General features: G+C 40.8%; 1 protein-coding gene across 1 annotated transcript in view; it reads left to right on the forward strand.

The window, feature by feature from the left end:
• The window catches only part of FRMPD4 (FERM and PDZ domain containing 4), a 213,964-nt gene that overhangs the window by 164,017 nt on the left and 28,572 nt on the right, over nucleotides 1–21,375 (forward strand). Inside the window, exons 5-8 of the mRNA XM_055563177.1 lie at nucleotides 1,683–1,728; nucleotides 10,429–10,533; nucleotides 13,050–13,157; nucleotides 18,002–18,133. Coding sequence (XP_055419152.1) covers nucleotides 1,683–1,728; nucleotides 10,429–10,533; nucleotides 13,050–13,157; nucleotides 18,002–18,133 — 391 coding nt within the window. The remainder of the gene's footprint in view (nucleotides 1–1,682; nucleotides 1,729–10,428; nucleotides 10,534–13,049; nucleotides 13,158–18,001; nucleotides 18,134–21,375) is intronic.

Here is a 21,375-nt window from a genome sequence, read left to right on the forward strand (position 1 = left end):
ACTTGGGTCCAATCAGCTGTGCCCCCAGGATATGTTCTGAGCCCATTGCCTACTGCTAAGGGCTCTGGGGACAGCCTTGGGTAGAGCAGGCCAAGCAGGATCAACAGGTACACACCACGGCTACCACACTCTGATTCTTCCTGCCACATCATTACATGACACTCGGCCCCCACACCACATGCCCACCCTCCTAGAGATGGACGCCCACCTTGCCTCCAGTGTTTCACGTCCATGCGTCCCCTGACTGGGAACGTCCTCATCCACTTTCCCTCAGAGGCTAGTGGGAGGATTTCCTTGGGATATGAACCAGAGTGGAATGGCTCGGTCCTAGTGCTGTGAGGCTGCAGTTTGCCTAGGTGTGCCAGACTCTCCCCAAAACTGCTCCACGAGGCTCCATGGCCACCAGCCATGCACTGTCATTTGTCTCATTCACCAAATTCTCCTTTGATTACGCTGTTGCTCTATTATTCCATCTAATGGGAACACGGTCTTGCCACTCCAGTTAGTGGGGCTTTCTGTCAACCCTTGGCAACTAGGAATTGATGGGATCAGACAGGCCTCTCCCACCATCAACATCATCCTAAATGTTCTGATTCTTCATCCAGTTCTTGAGTTCTAGTCCTCTTTTTCCTCCCCATTGATTTCTCTTCTTCCCCACCCACACTCCCTCCATCAGGGCCCAGCCGCCACCACTCCTGTGCAAATCACATGGTCTTCCCCAGGCAATGGGCTTATAGTGAGGGGTTGAAAAGTACTTAACGCTAGAAATGCAATTTGTCATAACTTCTCCAAAGGAACAGCACCGCAATAGATCCCCTTCTCTTGAATCATTTGGGCAGGACGTCACAAAAGCAGGTAATTAATTACCACCTAAACTATAGAAAAAGTCAGCCCCTTCTCAACAAAATGGCAACTGACCTTTCTCCTACTCAGTATAAAAAAGGAACAAAGGAAGGAAGAAAAACTATTGCAACCTATAATAAGATTTTTCCTCAAGGGGTCAAGTTATTTGAAAGGTTTGGGTTACTTGGGGGAAATTAAATAAACCATGACATTGTGTTACGTTGTCCTGCTCTTTGGTACACAGTGTTCACTATGGTGACCAATATTTCCCAATGAGTGCCCTTCTGAAATGTTTATCGGCTCAAGATCCTAGGCATTGTTAACTTGGCCTTAGAAAGCCACACAGCATGGGAAGTCACATTTGCTGGGATCCTGTTTTTACATAAGAAACCTACAATGACATTTTTCTTTTCCTGATGCTGACCCTAAGAAGATAATGATGTTCAGTGAATTGATAGCATTTTTAAAAATCTATCCCCTTCCAGAAAATTGCACAGACATTTTAAGCAGCTAAAGGAAAGTCGGAAGGGGAGAATCAATTTTGAGAGACTCAGTTGATGCTTTTAAAATCCGACCTTCCTTCAGCGAGTTTTATTTTAGGGCCCTGCTGTTCAGTGTTGCAGATTATATCACCCAATATAAATCGAACAGGAGGCTTTCCACTGGGTAAACATTTGATTCTGGTTTTCTCTGTGGTCTGAAAGCTCACTTCTGAGCCTTTTGAATCTCTGCCCTGGAACATTCGCCAACATCACACATTTTGTTTCAAAAGAGCACCATCACCGGTAGAGCCCAGGCTCTGTGCAAGTCATAAATACTTTTTTTCCTCTCTCTTACAGAAGCTGCAAAGAGTCGATACTCCTCACTGTTATTCAGCCTTACCCTGTAAGTGTCCTGTGAGTAAAAGTGCCTGTGTGTGTTCTCAGATTTCCAGTCTCCTCCTCCCACTCCACTCCAGGGAATAACAGCAGAGAGAAATAGCATGCATTCATAGTACCAGTTCCAAAATCTTGATTATATGTATTTTGTACTCTGATAGAAACCCTTCATTGGAGAGAAAAGAAAGTGATGCATTTCCCAAATATCTTGGAAATCAGCTTTTCAGTCCTATGTGCCTCTCACATCTGGAAATGACACAAAACTCAAGAATTTCCTTGTGATTCTTTTAAGTTTCCAGGTTGAGAATCACAAGTCTAAAGGGAATATCTAATTGTAAGAAGTTAAAGCATGATTATTTTCCTTATCCCCATCTAAATAATTTGGTGGGACTTTAAAGTTGAGAAATAACTGGAATATGCTGATTGCTGATATATGACCCTGGGAAGCAGATGATCAAGGTTGTGGGAGTAATTCCAGTGAGAAATAATTGTGATCTGAAGTAGAGTAATGATGGGAAGAGGTGGATGGATTTGAAAATATCTTGGACTTACACCTGATGGGCCTTAGTAAGTGGTTAGGACCAGTACGAAATTTAAAAAAGTATAAAATAATAAAGATATCATTCAAAACAACTATTTACAATAGCTAGGACATGAAAGCAACCTAGATGTCCATCGACAGGTGAGTGGATAAAGAAGCAGTGGTACATATACACAATGGAACATTACTCAGCCATATAAAGAAACACAGTTGAGTCAGTTCTAATGAGGTGGATGAATCTAGAGCCTATTATACAGAGTGAAGTAAGTCAGAAAGAGAAAAACAAATAGTATATATTAACACATATATATGGTATCTAGCAATGGAGGCTCAGACAGAAAGAACAGACTGTGGACATGGGGTAGCGGGGAAGCAGAGGGTGGGATGAGTGTGGAGAGTAGCATGGAAACACACACACTACCATATGTAAAATAGATGAGCCAGCGGGAATTTGCTATATGACTCAGGGAGCTCAAACCAGGGCTCTGTGACAACCTAGAGGGGTGAGATGATGTGGGAGGTGGGAGGGAAGTTCAAGAGGGAGGGGATATATGTATACCTATGGCTGATTCAAATTGCTGTATGGCAGAAACCAACACAATCTTGTAAAGCAATTATCTTTCAATTAAAAATAAATAAACTTTTAAATATATATATAATTAATAACAAAGAATAATAATAATTTGGTGCAGATGTTGGACAGTTCAGTAGGTTGTCAGAAGGGTGGAGGATGATTAAAATTGTACTGCCTTGAGTTCCCATAATTTTTTTTAAAACAACTTTATCATGGTGTAATTTGCATATCACAAACTTCATCCATTGTAAGTATATAATTCCGTGATCTTTATAAAGTTTATTGAGGTATGCAACTGTCACCACTACACCCCTATCCAGTCTGAGAACACGTGTATCACCCCAACAGGATTCCTTATTCCCATTTACAGTGAATCCCTTTTCCTACCCTTAATCCTGAGCAGCCACTGGTTAACTATTTATTTATTTCTATAGACTTACCATTGCTTGTGAATTTTACACATGGGCAGTGAACTAAAAAATACCAAGTCCAATTCCTTCAGATTTTTTTCCCCAAATGTTTGTTGTGTGGCCTTCAGGTAGAACAGCAGAAATTCCAACCTGCTTATACTTCTTTTTTCTTCCCCATAAAGATTTCTACATCAGTTCAAAGGCTCTGGTATTTGCCAGTCTCCATCTTCTGACCAAATTCTTCATCTCCCCTGTCATAAAATTTTCTTCCTAAGCACTATAGGCTAGGCATTTTAGGCAGGAAAAAATATGTACTCAAGTTTGTAGTAAGATCACGAGACATCAAGGTATGCCATGGGGGAACATTGCTACATATATTAAAATTTAATATTGAGTGTTACTTTTAGTACCAACTGTTTGACACAACTAGATACACACACACAGACACACACACACACACACACACACACACACACACACACACACGGATTTGAAATCTAAGGAGACAGTAGGATGTAAAAGCACCAAAATTTGAGATCTAGCTCCCAACAGTATAACAGGTGACTCCCACAGCTGCTCCAATCCCAGTTTCCTCATCTGTGTGAGGAGAGGGTCAGATGGCATCCCATCCAAGGGCCTTTCACATCCACTACCTCATGACCTGGTGATTCCTTCCTTAGAAAGTACAGCTCATCTGTCTTCAGATTATTTCATTTAAACCAGTAGTCACTCACACCTACTTCAGATCTATCCACTCTTCTTCATTTCTCTGCAGTGAACAGATACATTTTGGTAAAGCCAATGTAAATGTCTGTCATATGGAAGTGATTGACCAACCAGAAATTCCTGGTAATACTTTAAGTTTACATTGTCTTTCCTGAATTCTCTCTCCCTACTTTATAATCCATTAGCAATGCAAGATCAGAACTATTGTACTCCAAACCACGTTATTTTTCCAACATGGGATAGCACTTTACCCAGCACAGTAAACCTAGAGGAGTTTTGCGTATAAGTTAAGGGTTTTGTCTTATGGCTTTGCTTGCTGGTTTTGCCTTTTCAGTCTGCATGACTTGTTATTCATATCAATACTCACTACTATTCGTGAATCATGAAACTTACTTTTAACAGATAATCTGGAATTTTCTGGGAGTTCAGTTGGCTTCTGCTGTTGTGCTATATTAACATTCAGGAGTGTTGCTTGTTCTTACGGCCAGAGGTTGCACCTTTCAGAGTCACTTGCTCCTGGCCAGTTATTGTAGATGCATGCTCAACTTTGACTTTCCTCTGACCAACCCTCCTTCCTCCTGAAATGCTCCTCACATACTCTACCTGCCACCTCCTCAGCCTCACCAAATCCTTCTTACCTTTCAAGTCTCAGTACAGATTCTGCATGCTACCTCAGAGTTTCTCAACATCAGCATTGTTGGGCTGGAGAATTCTCTGTTGGGAGGTGTGTCTAGCAGCAGCCCTGACCTCTACCGACTGAATGCCAGTAGCATGCTGTCCCAAGTGGTCACAACCAAAAATATCCCTGGGGACCAAAATCACCCCTATTTGGGAATCAATGTGTCACCTAAAGCCTTCTCTTTTTGATCCAGTCCAAAGTGGCTTTTTCCTCCTCTGAACCGAAAGAATTGAAACCTTAAAGTTACTTAAATAGATACATCAAATGAAGAGAGGAGTGCAAATGAGAAAAGAGACTGTAGATTTTTACTTTTATTTTTGTGTTTGGATTTTCCTGCAAGCAAATGGCTTTAAAAAAAAAAAAAAAAGATTTTATGTATTTGCTAAACATTTTCTTGGCAACCAAAATTGACAGAAATGAAGGACTCACTAGACCAAAAGAAAGTCAATTAATTCTGCTTTTATTACAGACAAGAGAAATTAGCATTTCAATTTCTTTGCAACTTATTGGTCAGCAGTTTTTATGTTGTATTTCTTCTGCATAATAAGATCCAGTCAAGACAGAGAGCCAGTGTTTACACCTTTTGGCACACTCCATGTGTTCCCAGGACACCCCAACATGACCCAGCCATAGCAATCAACCTCCAATGAGGCTCAGGTCAATGGGGTCTGGGAGAAAACTCAGGATTCCCAAAATTATTTGATGAGAAATAATTCTTAATGGGTTTTGCCTTCTTATTCTAAGTATTATGGAGGCCTCAGTAGCCACCATTTTTACCTTATTTCTTAGAGAAAAATCATGGAAGAGCAGAAGGAAATGCAGAAGCAGAAAAATATGTGCTGGCAATACTTTTCTTCAAAGACACCCAGAGTAAACATTTTGCCTTATTTACTTCCAGTCTATCAGTTCAGTTCAGTCGCTCAGTCATGTCCGACTCTTTGTGACCCCATGAATCGCAGTTGATATCATATGTACATTTTTATTCTGCTTTGTTTACTTAGTATATCAAGCATTTTCCTGTGTCATCAAGGTTTCTATATAAGCATTATATATAGTCTGTAAAACACTACATTGAACCAAGATCCTTAACCAGCATCCATCATTAGGCCCACTGTCTCTCATATATTTCTATTATAAATAAATCCGCAAAGAACATCTTTGTGTGTAAATCTTTATCTGTATTTAGTAACATTTCCTCAGGATTGAATTTTAGAAGAGGAATATTTGGGTTACTTCTGGATTTTATTTGTTTTCTTCTGACACACCATCTTATTCCTTTATACTGTTACCATTTTTAATTCCAGATCTTTCTTGGCCAGCTGCTCCCTTCTTTCCTTTCCATAGTTTCCAAGTCTAGAACTTTCAGAGCATCCCAATCCAACATTACCTGAGACAGTGAGTATTTAAACAGTCTGTGTAATCTCCCCTCACATAACCCCAGATCATTTGGATTGGGCTAAGTTACTCTCATTTCTGGCATCCCTATGCTACCATGTTTCACCTTCCCTCTAGGCCAAAGACTTGAGAGATCTACTTGTCTGCCTCTCACTTCCTGTCTACCTTCTACTGTGTTCCACATGCCTGAGCGAGGCTACACACCTCCTCATGGAAGCTCCTCTCTAGTAGATGCTATCAGGACCCAGAACATATCCCCTTGGCATGTGAGCATGCTGGCCCAATTTCCAACTGAAAGCACCAGGGATTCTTTGCCTGTGGGCCCTTTCACCACAGGGCCATGCTCCTGGAGCAGGCCAGTGTGCTCTATGAGCACTCCACTAGGAATTCTCACTCCCAGAAGAGCAGCCACCTCTCATCACTGATTAACAGGAGCTGGTAGATAAATACCCCAGTTCCCTCTTTCTTCAGTCAACTTCGAGGCATGTAACCTGCCTTGTTTCTCAGACCTTCCCAGCATGGTTCAACTCCAGTTGCTGACCGTGGTGCCTGACTAAACAATGAATGCTTAGTTGGCTTCCTCACCTTCCCCTGCTCACCTGCCCATGCTTCCTAGGAGCATCTCCCAAATCAGCTATCATCTTATGAATTCTGGTCCTAGGGTCTGCTTGGAAGAACTCCAGTCACCCAGTGATAACTGTAAGCTAGTTAATCTTTGCTATACAAGTAGTACTTTAGAGCTACAGGAATGCAAGTTCAAGACCTTACACTTCAGCTTCAGAAAATTTATCTTATATAATTTTATTTCAAACTAAGTCCTAGTGACTTAGAACATCTAAGAACATCGGAAGAATGTCAGCTATCTATCATGGCCATCTTTGCAACAGGGAATTTGAAAAGAGGTGCAGGGGTTGATTAGAGGCCTTTTAATCGTAAAATTAATTAACAGCAAGAAAATATAATTATTCTAAATAGTAATTATTTGTCATTTCCACCACAGGATATGAAGTGCTTTTGATCAGCACCTCCTGGTCAGCATGTGGCCAGGAATTAATTCATCAGGTTTTTGGGTGGTGCACATTGTATATTTTTTAGCCAGAGAGAAATGCCTCAGTTAAAACTGTAGTCATGACTAGTTTACATACCTCATGTACCAGAAGTAACTCTAGTCAGTGGAAGAAATCATTACTTTATTGATTCAAATTCAATAACCTTCAGACTTGAAGAGCTTATGTTTTTATTGTCAAAAAGTAATTTTTAGAATGTGTATCTATTATATGAAATAGTCACAAATCCAGAACAACAACAAAATACAACTTGTGTAGATTCTTGGACTTTTATCCCAAGTCTATTGACTTCAAAATACGTATAAAGCAACATTTACCTTGGCTATCTAGTTTCTTTTCTGGTTTTCCTAAGTTACCAGGATTGTTATTAGGGCATGGGAAACTTTGGGTTGGCCAAAAAGTTTGTTCAATATTTTTCATAAGCTGTTATGGAAAACCCGATCAAACTTTTTGGCCAACCCAATAAATTCAGGAATGGATCTCCAAGAGGTAGACATGCATTAGCTATGAAACAACCTTCCCCTTCTTGACCAATTCTGCTCTAAGGGGCCACTTTTAAGGGCAATAACCTTATGTACTTCCATAGGACCATCACTGCATTCTAAGATTATGCAGCAAATGAGATGTGTGGAAAACTACATTCTGTTAAATATACTTTTAATTGAGGCAAGGAATTATGTAGAACATTTTAGAAAAATGAGGTAAAATATTACATTTAGAAATTCAGATACATAATGGAATAAACCTCAGCATCTGGCGCATGGAACACATGTGAAATACATCATTCCCAAACAATGCTGAGAAAGTGGGGTGTTCCCACATTCAAATATCTCATCTAATTAGCAATGCCTGTTCTGGGTAGCTTTATTACAGCCGCTTCACTGGAGCTAAACACATTGTGCCAGTGTAAATATCCCCTGCTTAAAATCATTACTGGAAAATAATGTTTTCCCTTTAGCTAAAAAATGGCATATCAAAACTAAATGAACTCACTACTATATGATTTGTTCGTTCATTATGACTAAGCTTGGCCTGTAATTATGGTACCAAAGAGAACACCTCTGTACCACGACTTCAGCTTTGCAGTAGGACTTTTAAGTCACATTGAGTATGCTCAAAGCTATTCTTTTTAGGAGCAGCCATTCAGAGATTATTTTGCAGGGTGGCAGGTGTGTTTCACTTCGTTTTGTTTTTAAAGGGCAGCCATTCCCTTTAACATCTTGCATAAATGGGGGAATTGAAATTCTGGAGGCCAAACCATCCATCCATACCGCCCTTAAGACACAGGGGAACTTTTGAAATAACAGAATTTTCTCAGCATTAAGGCAGACTCCACCCAGGAATACACATACATATTTTATAATGAGTTTTTCCAACAATGATTTTGTTTTATTATCACAAAAAAAGCACATAACATAAATTTTCCACATTTGAGTGTACAGTTCTGTGGCATCGAGTACATTCACAATCTTGCGCACCCATTGACACTCTGGAATTCCAGGGCATTTTCATCATTCCAAAAGGAAACCCCATAGCCATTAAACAGTCACTCCTCATTCTCCCCACCCTCTCAGCCTCTGGCAACCACTAATCTGCTTTCTGTCTCTGGATTTTCTTATTCTGAACATTTCATGTAAGTGGAATCAAATCATAAAATATGCGGCATTTTGTGTCTGGTTTCTTTCACTTACCATGATGTTTTCAAGGTTCATTCATGTTGTAGCATGTATCAGAATTTCATGCTTTTTGTAGCTGAATAGTATTCCATTGTATGGATGTTGTTTCCTTGCTAAGTTGTGTCCAACTCTGCAACCCCATGGACTGTTGCCTGCCAGGCTTCTCTGTCCATGGGATTTCCCATGCAAGATTACTCAGTGGGTTGCCATTTCCTCCTTCAGGGGATCTTCCCAAGTCTGCTGCATTGGTAGTCGAATTCTTTACCACTTAGCCCCAGGGAAGCCCATTGTATGGATAGACCACACCTAACTTATCCATTCCAATATATTGTTTTTAAATTGATCTCAAGTATACTTGTGTTTGAAAAAGATGGAAATCTTTTTTTTTTTCATTTTATTTGAAATTCAAAATATGGGATACTCTTAACTGGCTTTCGTGCTTTGAGATGATTGCAGTACACAGGAGGTTGAGCCTCCATTGATTCTAGAGTTAATTGCTAGAATTCTTTACACAACATCCTCAATCTCTTAGAACTGTATAGTATGAAGAACGTTAGATTGAACCACGTGGTATATCCAGTATTTGCAATTGTAGGATTTTAAAATTGCAATTGTATGATTCAGGCTAACTATTTACCTCTATATTAGGTTCAATAGAGAATGCAGAATAAACAGGTGGTACTTGCAATGTGGTAGACACCTACCATGTGAATTCCCTTCCCCTTGGGCTTCATGAAAACTGTGCAAAGAGGCTACTTTTCAGATGAAGTCCATTTCCCAAGATCATATCCTCTGAGCAGGTTTTCTCATTGTCCTTTGCATTTCTGAGGGGCGACAACTGAATCTCTCAGCCCCTCTTTCCAACGAAAGACAAAGGGCCTATAAGGGGAGGCAGAACATGAAGTTGACTTTCTATTTTTTATAATTATTTCTTATTTATTTATTTTATTGAAGTATAATCGACTTACAATGTTGTGTTAGTAATTACTGCTGTAAAGCAAAGTGATTTAGTTGACTTTCAATCCTAAATCAAGGCCTCTTTGCTACCTTGCCCAGTAAGATTATAGGATCACAGGTTACCAACAAGAGGCTGAAGCTCAAGTTTTGGACTCATAAAGTGTGGCATCTTTCATATGTGTGTGTGTACCCTTTCCTGTTCACGGTCCCATATGCCCTTAATATGCCCTAAATAACAATGAGATTATCAGTTATTTTAGAACTGTCAGTGGCTCTTCTCCACTGTGTTAAAATAGATTATTAATGATCAACTTGTTATAAACTGAACATGAGATTTGGCCACCCCCTCACCTTCTATTGATACATTGCCCTCAAAGCTCTGTATTGAAGGCAGGATTTACATACTTCCATGACTGTCATTTTAAAAGATCCTTGGAAATGTGCTCTGGAAGAACATGGCATATGCTGTTTATAGTTCTGGTCTGGTGGCTAAATCAAACTTATTACTTGATGAGCATGACAGGGTTTTGATTGCATCCATCATTCATATTTAGTCTTTGAATTGGGCATGTACCAAACCCTTTTGAGCAAAAATGTTAAATATCTAGGAAGATAAAGATAGAAAACAACTCTTACCAGGTTGACCTTATGTTACCAATAATCAGATCTTTCTTTTTTCTAGTCTCCCAAATCAGCATTTATTAGCGCTGCAAAAAAGGCAAGATTAAAGTCCAATCCAGTCAAAGTACGGTTCTCCGAGGAGGTCATCATCAATGGCCAAGTGTCGGTGAGTTGACAGTCACCTACTGGTGACTCACAGAGAGCCAATTGCCCCACTGGAATGATCAGTTCAAAATCGGTTGTTGGCTTTCACGGGGTATTGAATCTCAAGATTGTAAAGGGATTGAGAGATCACCAGGTTGTGCCTGCTGTGTTCCTCCTCCTTCGTTTTTTTAAAAAGATCTATTTATTTTATTTTATTCTTTATTTTGTGTTTTGGCTGTGCTGGGTCTTCGTTGCAGCACATGGGCTTTCTCTAATTGACGTGTGAGGGCTTCTCATTGTGGTGCCTTCTTTAGCTGGGAAGCATGAGCTGTAGGCCAGAGGGCTTCAGGAGTCACAGACTATGGGCTCAGTAGTTGTGGCCCCTGAGCTTAATTGTTCCTCAGCATGCAGAATCTTCCTGAACCAAGGATTGAACCAGTGTCCCCTGTGTTGCAAGGCGGATTCCTTTTATTTTTTTAATTGTGTAAGGTGGATTCTTAACCAAACCCAGAATACATAATAGTCCATTATTTCCTTGAATGTTTCTAGGCTTAGGGACCTCACTACTTTGCAAAGGAATTCATTTGATTTGAGATCTCTGACCTCGCCTCCTGTTGAGTAGACTATGCCCCTTTGAAACTTTCACGTACTTCTCCCCATTCTGCCAACTAAGCATTCTTCCATGTGACAGCCCTTTCTATATTCTGAGAAGGGTTTCCTCTAAGTTTTTCTTATCCAAAATAAAATGTCTCTATTATTTCAAATAATCAAGAGGGAAAGAAGTTAAAATGATGGAAAAGTCTCCTGTATTCAACCAGGACTGAGGAAATACTGCTCAGATCTCCATCAATAAGTCTTGATAGGAATCATGGCTACTCAGGCACATAATTGATCTTCAAAATGAATAATGCAACTATCAATGGCATGCTTATTTTCAGTTTTCTCCCCCAAAATAGAGCCTAGTGTTTTTAGTTTTTAGAAAGCTACCCTCCAGGGCACTCATATTTTTTGGACCTTTGAAGTGCCAGCTTTTGGTGTTGAGGTTTTGTTGTTTAAGTAAACTCACAGGGATAAAATGTCATCCATGATATACTTGCTATGGGCCACAGACTCTTCCCTGAGGGTGGTCCTGGAGGTGAATTTGAAGATATAAGCCTTCAGATCCTTGGCAAGGCACTCATGGTGCAAGTGTCTTCTTGCCAAAACTTGCTGCCCTGCGTCTGTTCCGCTTGGACATAGGATATAGGACAGCTCTGGGGGTCGATCATCTCCTTCATCCACCATGGACTAACCACAGGCTTGAACATGGCAGGGACGTTCAGTCTCTTGTCTGCTGCTCAGCCTTGTGACTGGCTTCCTTTCCAGTCTCCTCTTCCTCTTCTGAGTCATTGTGTGGCCTTCCTTTTAGACATGGAGCCTCACTCACTCAATGAATAAGGCAGCAGGAAAGTCATGTGTGAAACCCACAGGAGTAGAGAGGAGGAGAGGGGAGTCAGAGAAAAAAACAGGAAGTGAAAGGCCAAAGCCTGTTTCAGGCATACCTGGAAACTGAATTCTCATGAACCAACTGATGGACGTTAGCAAATCTGTGGCCATCTGGTCTCCATTTCCTCATCTATAACACAAGGAACTTATGCTTTCATGATTGCTGGCTTTCCCTCCATTCCTAAGACTTCTTGACCAACCACATGTTTGTGGAACTTACCCATGTTGGCTTCTTATTCCGCATTTCATCCCTCCCTACTTCCAGTTAAAGAGAATTCAAAGAAACACATTTCTTTTGTTTACTTTTGTTTGTGTTTCAAGTATCTCTTTTGACTTATTTTTAAGTTATCTGTTTGTTACAGTGTTTTATTCTTTTAACACAGTAACCTGTTCCTCATATATCCCTTGGAGTTTAAGGAACATGCCACTCATTCATGTCTGACTTTTTGTGACCTCCAGGGGATCTTCCCTGCCCAGGGATCAAACCCAGGTCTCCAGCATTGCAGGCAGATTCTTTACCAGCTGACCCACCAGGGAAGCCCAAGGAACATGTCTAAGTGGCTTAAAAATCACTTCACAAAATTACTTTCAACTCGAAGCTTATTAATGTTTATGATTTGCCATCATGACTCCTGCCAACAGGCATCACATGAAACAATATCATTTCTGGTCCTGATTCTGCTCAAGACATGTTGCTATGCTAAAATCTGGCCTTGTGGTCCCAAACATTTGCTTTAATTACAAAGGAATTATTTCTGTTATTGTGCTTTCCAGTGGGAGGCCTTGATTTAAATTAATTTAAAATAAAGCCTCATCTGATAGGAAAAGGTCTTTCAGTTGAATCAACTGAGTTATCTGTAGCTAGAGGAGAAGATTTTTGCTATAAACAACTGAACTCAGATATCACCAGAGGGATAGTTTGGTTGGCCTTAGAAAGTTTGATTTTTTTTCTTTTTTATGTTGTGATTACAATAAATTGCTGCTGCCACAAGGGGCAGAATCCTAATTCGACTGACATGTAACTCTTTTTTTGTTTGTTTGTTTGTTAAATAGGAAACTGTTAAGGATAATTCACTTCTTTTTATGCCAAATGTCCTGAAAGTCTATCTGGAAAATGGGCAAACCAAATCATTTCGCTTTGACTCCAGCACCTCCATAAAGGTAAGAGGACCCACTGAACTCTGTACCTGGAGACTACCAGGTATCACATGAAAGTCCCACTGTGAGTTTTGTGTAGGCAGCTTCATTTAGAATTATCTGTTTATATCTGAGATTGTCTTGGTTGTTTCCAAATACAGTAGTGTGTGAATACTTAAATACAGACCCAAACAAAAGATTTAAATGAAGAAGGTTCTGCTCTGTGTTGCAAACCAATATAATATGCTATCAGTCATGAAATACGAGAACTAGTCATTTTAATGCAACTGAAAATTAATTAAAATAGTGTGACTGTCACCAAGAAGCCTTGGCACCCTGCCCAAAGCCAGCATGATTTCTCAGCCATGTCAGCCACAGAGAAGATTAAGATGTTAGCTGTTAATTAAATGCCTGCTACTTTAGTGTCCAGCAAAAATAAGGGATAGAATAATGTAAAGATAACATTTACTTTGAATTGCTGTAACCAATTTCATGAAAACGATACATAAAAAGGCAGAAGTGAGTCGTGCTTTTAGGGCAGGTGTGAAAAGAGGAGTCACAGAGCAATCCTCTTATTTCAGAACCACAGGTGAATTCTCCCTAATGGGGATTATTACAAAGCATATGGATTCTTTTCCCCCATGTTTCCTTCCTGGGGGAAAAAAGTGCATATTCACTATTTTATTGAGCAGAAGTGTGTTCAGAAATTGATTCCTCCCTAATGTTCCATCAGCCTAAATTAGGCTTTCTTCAAATGACACAATAAAAAAGATTTTATTGAGGTAAAAATAAAAAGTACCTAGTGATGAGCTGTATCATAATGTATCAAGAGAATATACACTTTGTATTAAAAATGTCTATCAATAGTCAGCCTCTAATTCTCATTATTTTTTTTAATTAATCAGCATAGACCTTATGAGTGGAATCACTTCTGCCAAGGCCAACTTGCCATGCGTTCTTATTGCTATGCTACCACAAGCAGCTTGTTCTGAATTGCTTTAAATAGGTAGTGATTTAGCAGGTAATAGAGCAGACAATATTAGATTGATGATGGAGCATTTAAATCACCCTTAAATCATTGCAGATGAAATATTAACTTCCTTTGTATAAGACTGCTAATTTTAAGTGGTGATGACTGAAAAAGTCCTTTTCCTTTTTTTCCTTCTCAAAATCAATTTATGGGGAGATGTGACTCCAATTATTGATCAAGTAACTTAGAGGTCAGCAAACTTTTCCTGAAAAGGACCACAGAGTGAATATTTTAAGCTCTGTGGGCCAGCTGTTCTCTGCTGCAACTACTTGACTCAGTTGTTGTGCCATGAAAGCAGTCAGAGACAGGTAGGTTCAGAAGGTCACTCAAAGGACTTACAGAATGCAGCCAGTTGGTATACTCACAGTTACAGTTTATTACAGCGGAAGCCTATACATAAGAATCAACAAGGGGAGAAGGTGCCCAGGGCAGCAGAGAGCAGCCAGAGAGCTCGCAGCCATACTCCCCCAATGAAGTTGTGCCAGCAATGCTTATTTCTCCCGGCACTGACCTATGACAACACGCACAGAGTTCTGCCAACCGGGGAAGCTTGCCCAAGCCTTGATGGTCAGAAATTTTATTGGGGATTGGCCACTTAAACACAGCTGCCCACCTGTGTAGCTGACCTTAGTACCCTGACCCTCCAGAGATAAGCTGATAGCACATGACTCAAGGCCCCCACCATAAATCCCATTTATAAATCCCATACCCATAAATCCCCACCATAAATCCCATAGACTATCCATTATAGCCCAAGACTCCCCAATGAACAAAAACACCCCTATCAAGCAGGACCTGCCAAGAGCTTAAAAGTTACCTCCCAAGAGCCAGGGGCAAAGAAGCAAACCTTTCTTTAGTCAAGACTAATCTTTTACTACACAGATAATAATATGTAAATAAATGGCCATGGCCAGATTTGAAATGAAAGGTCCAGGCTCTAGTTTGAAGACCCCTGACCTAACTCCAAAGAGATACTCCCTTTGATACTGTGTCTTGTTCTATGATACCAACTGGTCAGAAAAGCTCCTTGCCATTGGACCCCTTACCCATCTGAAGATATGGGTGAAGATTTGAATGCATTTCTTAACTGAAATAAATCTAAATTTAAAAGAGAGCCCTAAAAAAAGAGAGAGAGAGCCCTGTTGTTAATTCCTTCTGGCCTCTTTATTATAGGAAGCCACCCCAGACGAAGTTTGATTTCCCTGAGAATGGCAGATGACAGTGAGAAGATGGGGAGCAATGTGAAGAATTCACATCAAATTAAAGTTATCTTAGCTTGTGCCTAATAGCCTTATTATCACAATAGATGCCGACTGGTAGGCATAAAATGGAAATAGTATAGGTATGAAAGGGATATGACACTGTTTAAGAAAAATTGCCAAAATTCTTGCTTACAGATTTACAATAGGGTAATGTTATTGCTATCACATGTCCTTCCGGGTGATTCAGGAAAATGTTTTATAAAGGATGTGTTGCCACACAGAGGCTGGTTTTGTTTTTTTCTGAGGCTTGAACAAAAATTCTGAAAGAGAATCCCTTTATGAAATTCAGTATTAGTCATGGAATTTTTGTTGAATGATTTTTTTTTCCTGGTGAGTAGTTATGGGGATCTTTGTTTTAAAGGACCCTGAGGAAATTTAAAAAGATCCACAGAGAAAAATCAAAACCTCAAAAAAGATCAATTAAAAAAAATTTTTTTTCTCTATGGCAGGGTTTCTCTCTCTTGACATTGGCGATACTTTGGATCAAATAATTCCTTTCATGCTAATAGCATCCCCAACCCCAGTGTGACAACCAAAAGTATCTCCAGATATTGCCAAATGTTGCTGTGGGGCAAAATCTCAGGGTGGAAAACCACTGCTCTATGGGATTTTCAGCATCTGAGTATTAATTATATTTGAAGAGAGATCATTTACTAGTTTTCAAGTACATGAAAAAGTAATGGTTGATGACATTTGTTTGCATTGCAGTACACTTGTGCTTGTGTATAGAACACCTTTCTGATCATAAGTGTTTAATCATATAAAGGATTACTGACACAGCTTGTTCATTCTACCCTCCTCAGAGATTTAAAATAGAAGCTGATATACGTATATTGTTACATCGATGAAAATAATAAACAATCAAAAATCGGAATAGAAAACAGTTTTATTTGAGGCAAACTGAGGACTATAGACCTGAAGCCAGCTTCCCAGAATGCTTTAGGAAAATCATGGTTTTCAGCACAGTTTTATATCTTGTCAGAAAAAAAGAACATTAAACAGGTCAGCAATACATTGCTTCAGGATTTCAAAACAAACCCAGACCAGCATGTACACAACAAGTCAATCTGGCCTTGGCACCCAAGTAGGGAGTCCTATCATCAAAGAAAGACCAGCATTGGCATCCCAGGAAAGGATACATTTCATCTTTATTTTTAACCTGGGAATTCATGACTTCTGGTCAATGGGCCCTTTACTTTAATAATTAAAGCAGGTGCACAATGTTTGATAGGCCACAGACAGACTGTTCGAGTTAGCAAAATTCAGGTTAACTCATGCATAAGTTGGAATGACTTCCTAAGACCTCATTATGTGAAAATTTCTTTTATCAACTTGATACCCTAACTGTGTGCCAAGCAGTGCTGTAATCAGTGCTGTCTATGTATGAACTCGTATAGTCCTGCTATCTGTTCTGCGGCAGGTATCTTTATGATCCCTGGTTGACAGACAGGGACACTAAGGTACCTCAAAGTGAAGTAACCGGCCCTAAGCTGCCAGCGGATACAGAAGAGAGCCAGGGTAGAAACCCGACTGTTTGCAGAACCCGTTTCCTTACCACCCATTTCCTTACCACCACCATGTGCGCTTACAGAGGGGTTGGCAAGCTTTTTCTTTTTTCTGTAAAGAGCCAGATAGATAGCAGATATTTTGGGCTTCCCAGGCCGCACAGTCTCTGTTGCCACCAGTTTCAGGTCTGCCCAGGCAGAGCACGAAAGCAGCCCATACATAAAGAGATGAGTGAGACTGGGTTCCAACAAAACTTATTTTATAGAAACAGGTGGTGGGCTGGATTTGGCCTGCAGGCCAAGCCCTGGGGTAGACTGCTTTCAGGGGTGGTTCAGTTGCCTCCCCATTTAGAATGAGGGTGTCTGAGCCAACTTCACTGCACAATCTGTGGCCAGGCTCTCTAAGACCTTAGGTGATAGGTAAAATCCTCTTCTAGCCGTGCACCTGACTGCCTCTCCGTGTCTCAAGTCCATAAAGAATTGGGGTGGGGGCTGGCCAGGAAAAGGTCAAACAGAGAAAGAAGGCCCCATATCTGTATCTTTCGGGGGGTCTTTGGAGCATCAAGCTTAAGAATCAACCAAACGTACAAAACAGAAAAATCAGCCTATTTGTACACTTTTCAGTCATGGTAAACTCCTTGGCTATCTTGACTACTAACTCCAGAGGGTACCTGGATTGGTTTTTAACTGAAGTAGAATTGATGTACAATCTTGTGTTAGTTTCAGGAGTACAGTACTGTGATTCACTTATATAGAGAAATATAGATATGTATATTTCTATGTATATTGTTTTTCAGATTCTTTTCCCTTAGAGATAAGTACAAAATACTGAACAGAGTTCCCTGTGCTACACACTAGGTCCTTGTTGGTTATCTATTTTATATATAGTAGGGTGCATAGGTTAATTGCAATCTCTTAATTTATCCTTCCCCCCTCTCCCCTTTGATCACCACAAGTTTGTTTTCTATGTCTGCGGGTCTGCTTCTGTTTTGCATATAAGGTCATTTATATGTGGAATCTAAAAGGACTACCTTGATTTTGATGACATATCTTCAATGTTTCCTCTGTAAGGATGTCATCTTAACCCTTCAAGAGAAGCTCTCCATCAAAGGCATCGAACATTTCTCCCTCATGCTGGAGCAGAGGACGGAAGGGGCCGGAACAAAGCTGCTTTTGCTTCATGAACAGGAGACCCTAACTCAGGTGCGTGAATGCTGCCTGTGGTCCACGCTGCCCGGCCGAGCAGAGGCCGCCCAGCCCCGAGCTCCCTTGTCCTTGAATCTTTTCAGCGCCTTCCCCACAGCCCTGGGCAGCCCCACTAAAGGAAGTGCTGGCATTCATAATGGATTTTACACCTCAAGGTGATGTTTCCCTTTTCGTCAATTTTTCATAGACTGTCAGTTGCTCTCACAAGCAGAATTGTCAAAGGCTCAGCAGTGACTCACTGGGGGCGGTGGCTCTGCAGAAATATATGTTATGTGATGGTAATGACTTATTCACCTATTCCGATAATTGATCTCTGCTGCTGCTGCTACTGCTAAGTTGCTTCAGTCGTGTTCAACTCTGTGCGACCCCATAGACGGCAGCCCACCAGGCTCTCCCGTCCCTGGGATTCTCCAGGCAAGAACACTGGAGTGGGTTGCCATGTCCTTCTCCATTGCGTGAAAGTGAAAAGTGAAAGTGAAGTCGCTCAGTCGTGTCTGACTCTTAGCGACCCCATGGACTGCAGCCTACCAGGCTCCTCCATCCATGGGATTTTCTAGGCAAGAACACTGGAGTGGCTAATTGATCTCTAGAAACTATTAAAAGAAATGCTTTCTGAGATTATTTAAATGAAGCCCAAATCATATTTCGTTCTTTTAAGTTCTGAGTGCCTACCTCGGAGTTTTTTTTTTTTTGGAAGCCTGAAATCCCCGACCCAGTCCTGCCCACTATAAATATGTGACCCACCAATGTGTCCCTGGTGGCTCAGGGGGCTTCCTTGGTGGCTCAGATGGTAAAGCATCTGCCTGCAATGCGGGAGACACAGGTTTGATCCCTGGATCAGGAAGATCCCCCTGAGAAGGAAATGGCAACCCACTCTAGTACTCTTGCCTGGAAAATTCCATGGATAGAGGAGCCTAGTGGGCTACAGTCCATGGGGTCTCAAAGAGTTGGACATGACTGAGTGACTTCACTTTTCAATGTGTCCCAGCTCCTGGTCACCAAGGTGCCACCCCCATCTGTTAGCTGGGGAGCCAGGCAGGCTGCTTTGCTGCTGAACTCAGCACAGCGCCATGACTTTGCCTGTGATTCCACACAGGCGTGGTCTTTGTTGGATGTACAAGGGATTTCACCAAATATCTCTTATGTAGGAGAGTTCAATGAAGAGGGGACTTTTTGGACAGGGGTGTGAGCAGACACCAGGAGAGGCAGGCAGTCAAGTCACCCCCACATGGATGGAGTAGCAAAAAGTGTCATCACGCTTAGTTGCTTTTTGGTTGTCACACAATTAAAAGCCACACATCAGGACCTGGAGGTATTCTCACCTCTTTCAATTTAGTAAAACTTAATGTGATGACTTTCTTACAAAGTCAGTATTTGTGTTCATTTATATTCCTCTCTCTAAACTTGACCTTTTATTTTTATCTACCTGTTGATATTTTAAATCTCATCTAATTGTTTATTATTGTTTGTTATTATACCAAAACATGCTTGGAACCAGATGACTTCTTTATTCGTTATAGGGGAATGACATCTGTCATTATAGGGGAACAACTCCTGATATATTCATCATTATAGGGGAATGATCCCTGATATATTCATCGTTATTGGGTAATGACCCTTGATATATTCTTCATCGTTATTGGATAATGACCCTTGATATATTCACTGTATAGGGGACTGACCCCTGATGTACAGAACCCCATATGTGAAAGGCCAGTGTTTTGTTGAGTTCCCCCATAAGCCAACCTTCAAGGATTTAGACTCCAGTGGTTTATTTGGGAGGCGACACTGGGAAATACTGGGAGAGGAATAGGAGGGGAAATGGGATAAGGGGCTGCCACTAAAGAATGTTTTCAAGCCAGTTCCCACTGTGGACAGCTGGAGCTCAGTCCCACTGGGGACACTGGGAACCAGTAGAGAGCACGCCTCAGAGGTATCCCCCTCAAGGGGAAAGGGGACTGGGGTTTTGTCTGCTAACATCCTGTCCATAATTGGGGGTGGGCTTCTCCCAAGGACAGCTACTCCCTGGCTGTGCTCGTTTGCCCTGGACTGGCAGATGGTCACAGGTGTTTGCAGTACCAGCCTTCACCTTGGAGCAGTAAATGCCAAAGGGATGTGGGTGGACAGCCAGTTACTATGAGTCTAATGGAAACCTCCCACAACTTTTTGATATTCCTGCCTTCCCCCAGAACTTCCATCTACCACCTAGAGATTCTTTCAAAAATCTCTTCTGATGCTAGGTAATCATAACTTCTCATTCCAGGTTGATCTCCAATTTTTAAATTCCTCTTAAAACATTAGAAGGAAACAAAAACCCTCTAACAATGATTCTTCCCTTATCTTTCTAAAAAAGGCTTTGTTTTGTCTTTCATCAGAACTAATAACAAAGTGCTGAAACTTGAATATTCTCTCTAGACAGAAAATTGGTAGTGTAAATATCCTGAAACAAATTGGCTATACGCCTTTGAATTCAATACATATGAAAACTTGACCTGTAAAATATTTATAGGCATGACAGAAAGGAGGAGTAAGTATAAGAAATATGTCCAATAACAAAAATTGTTTTAAAACATTTACCTGTGATGAAAACCCCCAAGGAACTGCTAAGCAAGTCTACCTGAGTTTTTAGCAGTTTGACACTAAACTTCTATCTAGAACATAATATTGTTATTTACATACTACCTAAAATTTCCAAGAATTTGGGGTTTTCGCTTGTTTTAGAGACTTTAACTCTTATGGACTGCCATTTTTAATGAGTCTAAAGCATGTTTTTGCATTCCATTCATTTATTTCCCACACGACTGAGCGACTTCACTTTCACTTTTTACTTTCATGCATTGGAGAAGGAAATGGCAACCCACTCCAGTACTCTTGCCTGGAAAATCCCATGGACTGAGGAGCCTGGTGGGCTGCAGTCCATGGGGTCGCTAAGAGTTGGACATGACTGAAGCGACTTAGCAGCAGCATTTATTTCCCAAAACTAGTGTAACCTACTACTGATAAAAATAGACTCAAGGTGGCTTATGGAAAATTCAGCACAGATTGTGAAAAGCGAGACTTAGTCACTCAGTCGTGTCCGACTCTTTGCGACCCCATGGACAGTAGTTCGCCAAGCTCTTCTGTCCAAGGGATGCTCCAGGCAAGAATACTGGAGTGGGTTGCCATTTCCTTCTCCAGGGGATCTTCCCAACCCAGGGATCAAACCCCAGTCTCCGCCACTAATTAAAGGAGCCAGAGAT

This window comes from Bubalus kerabau, chromosome X, assembly GCF_029407905.1.
Source record: "Bubalus kerabau isolate K-KA32 ecotype Philippines breed swamp buffalo chromosome X, PCC_UOA_SB_1v2, whole genome shotgun sequence".
NCBI lineage: Eukaryota > Metazoa > Chordata > Mammalia > Artiodactyla > Bovidae > Bubalus > Bubalus kerabau.